This window comes from Acipenser ruthenus, chromosome 14 (assembly GCF_902713425.1).
Source record: "Acipenser ruthenus chromosome 14, fAciRut3.2 maternal haplotype, whole genome shotgun sequence".
Classification (NCBI taxonomy): Eukaryota; Metazoa; Chordata; class Actinopteri; order Acipenseriformes; family Acipenseridae; genus Acipenser; species Acipenser ruthenus.
Window position 1 is genome coordinate 26294862 of NC_081202.1, and position 9480 is coordinate 26304341.

Below are 9480 nucleotides of genomic sequence, written 5' to 3' on the forward strand. Positions count from 1 at the left end.
TACCCATTGGATTTGGTTGCAGCACAAAATACAAATAAAAACCTACCATTGGTGCCAATGGACATTGTAGATTCACCTGCAGAAATCCCAGTCACTTTTTCCAGGTTTATAATCTTGAAATATATTAAAAAAAATAATAACACACACACATTGCATCAGATGATTCAACAGATCTACAGTATCTTAAATTCATTCATCACCACACATTGAATATACATGCTCACCCTTTAAAGATCTAATCCAGTCAATTAAGCCTCGGATCCGAGTGTATACTCCAGGCTTGGTTCCACACCCAATACCCCAGTTCTGCAAACCATAGAGGACATATCTGCCATCTTCCTCGCACACCAGAGGAACACCAACATCCCCCTAACAAACAAAAAAGTCAGCTTAATGTACTTCAGACAGATGTCCAGCACGGGAGACTTCCTGGTTACTTTACACTACATAATTGCATTAGGACCGGACGAGTGTAACCTGCACACAGTTCATTGATACTTTTCTGGAAAGAGAAATTTGCTTTGAAAAACAGAGGCAGCTAAGGGCAATGTACAAATGCTTCAACCACTGCACCACCTACTGTAACCCCTTTCACCTGGTGCACCTACATAACAGGAAGCACCACCAGCCGTGGGGAAGCCAGCACACAGCATTCTGTCTGTGATGCCACCAGGGTGCTTGTAGGAGTCCTTGCAGACATTTGTGCTCTGGATTGGGATATACTGCTGCTGAAGCCTGGTGGCAATCATGCCTTGAAAAGAAAGTAATCTATAAAAAACTCAAGCACAAGACACTGAAGTACAAAATAAGTTTACAGAAGTGTTAATATGGAATTACATTAAAATTGTGACTGACAGAACATGCAAGCTATTGCAAGGATTTGTTTTGCAACAGTTAGACAAATGTTGCATTATACCAATTAGCACATCTTGCATGTATTTCAGAATACATCCATTGAGAACAGCCAAAATGGTCTAGGACAGATATTTTAAAGGCTTTCAAGAAGTCATGGTGAACAGGACTTCATATCAATTAAGTAAATAACAGTTAATGTACCAATATAGCATGACAAAGCTCTTTACACTTTAAAAGTTCATACTGGCTTATCTGAAGATTGACCTACAAAAAAAAAATGCAACAGTAACTGCCTTCATTGAAACTGTACATGGCAGATTCACAACTCAAATACTAGGAATCTGAATCTTCATTGTAATTTGACAATTGGATAGATTTAGCGTGGCTGAGATCTATTAACAACTCATTTTAATATACTGTAGTATAATGCCAAGGTTATTGCTGCTACATTACTTGTATAGTATCAGTTACATAAGAGAAATTTTATTTACAGTTGATTAACATATTAAACCTTGAAATATGCATCAAATGCCATAACCATACCCACTAAATGCAAGTCATTGAAGAAGTCTATCACCAGCAGGGCAGATAAATTGAAAGGCACACAATTAGAATATGGCCCAAGCAACAAAATTGAAGTTTATTTTAAGACTTTCAATCAGTAGAGAAGTATATTTTCAATTATGCCACATGTTTTCAGCATACCCAATGCAAATGTATTTAAATAAAGCCACACCCACTTGGTCTTAAAGCGTCTACAGACAGCATGGCGCCATAGAGAAGTTCACGCCCATTGCCAATTGATAAAGGATGTACCTTCATGTATGACCCCCCAGCCAGAGACAACACAAACCGAGGAGGGCTCCACTGGACTGGATACATGGGGCAAGCAGACGGGTCTCACATAGTCATTGAAGATAAAATCCGAGACCTGGACAAGAGCCAGATCATAGTCTTCTGTATACAAATTATAACTTGGATGGAATATGACCTTTATTACTTCCCTATCCTTGGAGAAAAGGATACAAAAAAATAAATATATCATTGCATTGACTGTGGCATAGGTCAGGCGGTACTGCATGTAGAATAACTTGCTGTAAAACGGCTAGTACAGCAATACCATTTCAGTGCAGAGGCCACGATATAAAAAATATCCTCAAAAGGCCATCTTGCTTACTTGCTCTGTTCCTTCAGCTAGGTTTCGGTCGTGGTCTCCAGTAATAACTCTCCAATACTTCCTTAGGGGAGATCTGAAATTGTACAAAAGCTTTGATCAAAATGGTAGGCTCACATCACTGCAATTTTAAACAATTAACCAATGACTAAACTTCCTGGCATGTAAAATCTTGTTTTCATGCCTTGATAACATATTACTATATAGTTCTACCCACAATTGCATGCAATGGAACCAACTAAATAGAACATCTAATTGGGAGAAATTAAATATAAATAAAAGTACCAAACTTCAGTATGACAAAGTACAACATTTAGCTTGATTGTGTCCCACCCCCACCATAGTCTGCACATGTGTATCAACCAGTTACATAGATGAACAAGGAGAAGCAACTTGCATATTAAAGCAGCTGGCAGCAGTCACGATCCAGCTTGGGTCAATGACAGCGCCTGCACAGTACGGAGTGCCCTGGTACATGAGGGTTGCCTGCCAGGGCCAGGAGTGTGGCACAGCTTCCTCTCCACCAACAATGTCTGTTCTTCCACTGCGGCTCAATTGGTGCCACACCACAGTCCACTATAAAATAAATGAGGGTTTAATAAAATAAGCACCAACAGTTTGTAAGCCATTAATACAGGCTGCATACCACACCCCATTACATTTAAGCAAGAATTATAATATGGATAGAAGTACATTAATTATCAGAGGGATATTCCATGAACATGCAAGATGTATTTAGTTGGATAAACACCCAGTTAGTGGCAAGCCCACATCTTTTGTGCATTTGAAGAGACACATTACTAGATATAATCTCTATTGCCATTATAACCAATATTACCAGCAGCAGATACAAGACAGGGCAATATTGGTCTTGTATATTTTTCATAAGATGCATGTTAAAATAAGTGCAGCTTACCCACAGGCACAGGTTTTGGAATTGTTTCTGCAACATGTTGCCAGGGTTTCATGATCTGAGATCCTATAGGTTAACACAAGTTCAGATTTCAGGCAGTTGGGACTAATTGTATGAATGCCATACTCCAGACTTGTATATTAAAATATGCAAAACACTGACCACAGAATATCTTCGGAAATACCACCATCAGCTTTATCAGATGTCAAACATGTTTTAAAAGACACATCCTTACCAGCTGGCAAAAACAAAACTTCAGCTTTAAATCCCCTGAAGTTGTTCTCTTGATCACTCTTGAAGTGAATTGACATGGTGTTGCCTTTACTCCAGACAGGGCCAGGGACCAACAATCCACAGAGCTTAGCTAAAATAGAGGTCCATTAGTAACACTGTTCATACCTACACTATTTAAAAAGACACCAATGTCTTATTGAATTTAAGCATTTTGCTTCCTTTTAAAAAACATTTCTGCAGACTTCAACACTGGCCCTTCATTAATTGATCTTCTTTCACACAAATGAATACCGACATGCCAACGTGAACCAATTAACCAAACCATATAAATGGATCCAAGCGATGAGGGATCTGGACAAAGGTGGAATACAATCCAATACATTACCTATCAGTTCTCGTTGGTTACGGTCATTGAAAACCAACACAGAATCATACATGCACTCTTTGCTTTGTTCCACTTCAAAGTCAAGGAACTGCAACTGGGAAAATAAAATTTAAAAAATAACTAGTTCCATTTCAATTAAAATGAATGGGGTATTAAATGGAGTACCAAATGTTTGTTCATGCCAACCTGACCCAATACAATTTAGTTTTGGGTATTGCCAAGTAATATTGCGCATAGGATTCCCCCTGTACTAACACTATGAAAAAGTAAGAGCTATACAGACTAGGAGCAGATACTTAAATATTCCATTTACCTTTATAATAGTATTAACCGGTGCTTTGATGAGCCAGTGACAATCTGCATTAGCAGGGTATGGAAGTGGATAGTTGGCAGTATCTATCTTGCTTTGTTCCACCAGAACAGCAGTGCTTCCACAACCTGAAGCTGCACAGAGAAGTAATGCTAGACTGGCAACAAAACCCTGGACTCACGGCGGTTTGTTAAAAGGCATAATAACCACCAAGAACATCAAGTAACTCTAGAGGATTACTGTAACCCTTTAATATAGGAGGCATGCTTGAAAATGACCATCTACAACCATATTTATTTTTTCAGTACAACAAATGGCCCGAGAAGTGCTAACCAACTGAAGGGAAAGAGACAAAAAGCATTGCCATCGTATCCTGGAAACAAAGTCCACATAAAAGCAACTTTATAAAACAGTACATCTGCCAGAGGATATAGGAAAAAAAAAACAAAAAAAACACAACCCACTAGTAACATTAGGTCTACTGTGTAAACACCACATAAGGACAATTGCCATGCATATACCTCTAGTTTCATACACAGGAAGTTGTACTAAAGCATTAAACAAGCTCTTACCTAGATACATTTACAAGCTGACACAGAAGGAAGACTACCTCCCCTTGCACAGTATGCAAGTGAAGGAGCAAGAAAAGCTACAATGCATTTACTTTGAAACTTGAATATTTATAGGCACCCAGTTAGAGTATTCTTATTTTATCAAATAATTAAACTTGAACATTTCTGCATGTAGTGCTGTACAGTTACCTTTCTGACTACTTTCATCAATGGCAGAGTAATTCAGTTCAAACCCCCAGCCACTATTACTGCTGTCAGAGATGAACTTTATTTGAGCTTTATCAGTGTCAACCAGGAGTGGAGCAGGCAGTTCCTTCCCACAGAGTTTTCCTAAAGGCAAAGACCATCTTTAGTTCATTTGTTTCCTTTCAGATATTTGATAAGGTACTTTAATACATTGACTAAATTATTTCATATTCGCAACTTATTTCAAATGAACAGCAGTTTAAATTTGTCAATCTGATGTATAGCAAAATGAACTTTGGTGGTACTCTGACAATTGGTAGCTTACCAACAAGAATCCCTTTGTTGGAATATACTGCCAGGTAGTCATGGCCACAGGTGACGTCCTCCTCTATGTCTATCTGAGTGATCCTGATCAGAATGTTCTGGCCAGCAGGCACAACAATATCCCACACACACAAGCTACAGAGAACAGTTTAACACTCAATTTTGCATGTCACATATGAAATATATAAAACAGATTGTCTATCAGCCTAGTACAATACTGTATACCTGTTCTCTGAATAATTTCTTCCTATTGTCTGAGGGTATTTAATACTTCCTTGCACTCCACTTGAAGTGATTCCATTGGAACTGCATTCTTCTATAAAAAGAGTAATGAATAGAAGTTGGGATTTGAGGAACAGATTCACACACTCTGGCACAAACATTGTGAGGACAGGTGCACTAGCCACAAACACCAGATCTAAAATAAATTGGTTGCTTATATGCAGCATCAGCCTTCGATCATTCTAGAACAGTGGTGCACAACTCTGGTCATGGAGGGCCAGTGTCCCTCCTGGTTTTTGTTCCAACCATACCCTAACTTAGTTAAATGGACCATTTAAGTGTCTAATAAGTTCCAATAAAGTACTTTAGGGTGCAGTTGGAATAAAAATCTGCAGGGACACCAGCCCTCCAGGACCAAATTGTGCACCACTTCTAGAATAAGCTCAGTAGGTCAACAAATTGAACCTTACCTTCAAATACAAATGCTCTTCCTGGGGGGGGGGGGGGTAGGGGAGAAAAAAAAACCAAAAACTTAAATTTAGTCTAAAAGAGTGCAACAGTGTACAAGACTTAAATTGTTTAAGCTATAGAACAGTTGTGGTGCTCTCGATCCTACCAATATCCTATAAACATGGGCTGACATTTCCAAGGATATGTTCATAGGATATATTACAGCAGGTACCCAGCTCACCATGTTGCTATTGACATGCAATCTAACTAAACCAGCAGATGGCACCAACAGCCAAGAAACAAAATTACAGATGAACCATCTTTATCATGATTGCGGTACAGGCATAATTTGTGATCTAAACCTGGTTTCACATTTGCTTACAACAGCACAGAGTCCAAGAAAAAAAAAAAAAAGCTTTAGAACTGTACATTTAGTCGTTCTTTACATTTAAAAGAATGCAGAGTTTACTACAGTGCAAATTCATTGTGTATCATTAACTGAAACGAAAGAGTTTGTCATCAAAAAAAAAAAAAGCATGAATTCGACAAATGAGCTATCAATTACGCGTTGCACTTTTTGTGTGAATAAGACAGACAAAGAAATTTGGCAAGTTGAGTCACACTTCACATTTAGTTTATAAATATCTGAACTTACCAAAGCTAATTTTTTCCAGGATAAAAGGCAAGAAGCTTGATACTTTGGCGTACACTCCCGGAGTTCCTAGATCAAAACCTTTTGTATAACCTGCCCATTTTCTGGCACATCCAACTCCCCAGGAGGTGACTCCTATTAGGGTCCATAGACTATTGTCTCTCTTACACACAAGAGGTCCCCCAGAGTCACCCTAACATACACAATATATAAATATATTGTATATAAATTAAAAAAAAACACACCACACATTAGAAGAAAAGATTCTTGTGCAAGCATCAGATTTTGAACCAGGCTATTTAAAATTTAGATTACCCCACAATCGTTTACATAAAGATATTTAAATGAAAACACCAGAACCTCCCTCCCCCCTCCCGAACAATTCTGTGGTTTACAATAACAGCGATGGTGTACCTGGCATGCATCACGCCCTCCTTCTGGAAAGCCAGCACACACCATAGTCTCATCCATGGATGCAATCTTTAAGGTTGTCAACACTTTATTACACTGTTGGGGTGAAATGAGGGGGAGATCAACCTCTTGGAGAATCTCAGAGACATCACCACCTGCACAACCAAAGCAGTTCGTTGAAGCACAAAGTTGCTTGCATACTAAGAGATGTAGTGTAATCAAGTCAGCTATTCCATGCAAAGTGATCTTGCATTCTACACACAATTCTTCTGTCCACTACTTTAAAACACATGAGCAGTCTATACAGTAAAGCACAAGGCAGAATTAGGCCATTAGTCCAACAGTCTTGTAACTGACGCCCTCCGTAATTAGTGCTACATGCTGCAACTTCAAAAGTTAACTGAAGATTTGACCAAGGCTCAGGAGACTCGTGCGGTCAGGCCACAAGAACAGACTGTTTAATTACAGCTCTGTATTTCCTTGACTCTTGAGTTGTCACACTTTACTTCACCAGCACTCAAATAGAAAGTGCAATGGCTTGAATAGAGGATTCAAAGAAAACCAAAGTAAAAAGGCTCACCTTCCAATGTCTTTCCCCATCCGCTTCCTATACACATGGTCCCAGCTGGAAAGACTTGCGTTTCATCTGGAAGGCAGACTGGCTGAACTCTTGTTCCTGAAACAAAGGGAAGTAAAGGTTTTTGGAATGGGACGATTCCCTGTCCCAATTTTTAAGCAGTAGAATATGCCATTCAGTAACAAATACTCAATTGGGGGATGTTAAAAGCAAAAAACTTATGCAGTGGAATAAACACCTTCATAACAAAAAGGTCATCTTCCCTTTGATGCACATTTACAAAACTACAATATTTCAGCACAAACTACAAATCAGAACACATTTCAGAGTCAAGGGGTTAAATAGTAAAGAATACTACAACATGACTTCTGGATAGGTAAAAGCTGTAATCATGCTGGCAGGGAGCAAGTCAGCTGACCCCTTCTGGAAATAGATTATACATGTGCTTCAACCAATTAAATTACCCCCCACCCCCCAAATCAAGAATCATTTAGCTAGACTAAATTTTATATATTAACTTGCTCACCAAACTTAATTTTGCCTTTCAGGCGCACCAAAGCAACATCGAAATTGACAGGGTTTTGGACATTAAACTTAGGGTTAATGAAGTAATCCACGACTCCAAATCGCTGTTCTTCAGAATCTGGGAAATGCAGTTTGTATTCGCCAACCGTTATGACCAGGTCATTTATTTGGGACCTGAAAACGAATAGATGATTGCAAGAAGTTATGGCACTGCAGCTGTCAATCAGAAAATAAATCTGTCCACACAAATGAAATGGATGCTCACTTTTTATAGCTGGCAAAGCAATGTGCTGCTGAAATGACCCATTCATCGTTAATGATGCTACCACCACAAAAATGATAAGTCTTCCGTTTAATGGAAACCTAAAAAGAGATAAGGCAGGCATAGTTTTGAGGAAAGAAAAAAAAGCTAGCATGTACAGGTTTGTCCAAGATGCAGGGCGGCAATACTATACAGACTTGGACGCTTCAATATGACAACAAATCACTTCCATCAGCTTCAAAAAATAAAATGTTCAAACTCTTCTGCTTCATAGTACCTGGCCAAGATTAAAGAAAAGTGTAACACAAACTTACAATGATGATTTATTAAATTGAATTTGTTGTACATACCTGCCAGGGATTGCCTCCTTCCACAGAGTTTCTTCCTCCAACAATCCTGAAGGAACCAATACCAGGAAAGCCAGACACTTCCATTAGCCGAGATCCACATTTAAATCCTACAGGCCACCCCCAAAAGTATAAGTAAATAAATATTTAAATGCCACCTCCACCAGCTTTAGATCGCTGTGGATTATTTTCCAATTCAGACCTAGGGTATGCAAATTAAATGTGGTTCTAGGACAATTAATACAAAATCACACTTAAGTTCAACTTGTGAAATTGCTATATGAAGATGGATCGAATTTTTTGAAGTACGAAAAAAAGCTTAAGTTCTTACCAGGCAAATCTTTTTTAATTACACCCTTATTACTGGTGTTAACTGTGGACTCCAGTACTTGCTCAATTACATCACCCTCTTTGGATTGAAGAGTCCTAGGGCAAACTAAGTGTAAAAGAAAAAAATAGTTTCGAAATAACTTGCAAACAGTAAGTGGCATAAATATAAAAATATATATGACCGTTTTACACGTTGTCTTACCACGCACAATCTCTATTGCAAGCCAAATCCCTACAGTAAACGATTTTCGAAAAAATCTTCATGGTGAACAGTTTTCCAAAAATTCAATACCAGCGTGGTCCAAATTCCATGCCTGTAAAACAAAACACAAAACCACACTTTAATTTACAAACGTATAGAAGAAGAAGAAAAAATAATAATCCCTAGACAAAACATGATCTCGGAAGTCCATTTTATTTACCCTTTGATTTTTTTTAAACAAGAGCTGGAAGTAGATTGAGTTCCCCCCATGTTCTATAAATAGTTTACTGACGACGTTCAGTGAAAACACCTGACTGTTATCACCAGCTTGTTTAATTGCGTATTAGAAGAATTATTTTGAAAAAGTAGGTTATTTCAGATACTGTTTTGTTATTGAATAATTAGCCCTATGTCTATAAAAATTAATAATTAATCAGCAATGATGAATTCCGTTCACGATAAACCCAATAATCTAAATTGAAGTACTCAAATGATATAAAAACAGCAATTGTTCGGAAGGATTTAGCAGCATAGTTGCATTTCTAAAAT

At 38.2% G+C, this 9480-nt stretch overlaps 1 protein-coding gene across 1 annotated transcript; it reads right to left on the reverse strand.

The window, feature by feature from the left end:
* Positions 1 to 2031: 2031 nt before the first annotated feature.
* On the reverse strand, positions 2032 to 9185 carry LOC117419380 (ovochymase-2-like). Its single transcript, XM_058986240.1, has 19 exons — positions 9152 to 9185; positions 8932 to 9043; positions 8731 to 8835; positions 8403 to 8509; positions 8056 to 8153; positions 7792 to 7964; positions 7269 to 7364; positions 6692 to 6843; positions 6281 to 6470; positions 5646 to 5666; positions 5179 to 5269; positions 4955 to 5088; positions 4633 to 4773; positions 3875 to 4005; positions 3562 to 3655; positions 3178 to 3306; positions 2946 to 3008; positions 2427 to 2605; positions 2032 to 2105 (listed from the first exon to the last, which is right to left on the reverse strand). The coding sequence occupies exons 4-18, from the start codon at positions 8484 to 8486 to the stop codon at positions 2466 to 2468; spliced, it is 1737 nt and encodes a 578-aa protein (XP_058842223.1). The 5' UTR covers positions 8487 to 8509; positions 8731 to 8835; positions 8932 to 9043; positions 9152 to 9185; the 3' UTR covers positions 2032 to 2105; positions 2427 to 2465.
* Positions 9186 to 9480: the final 295 nt, after the last annotated feature.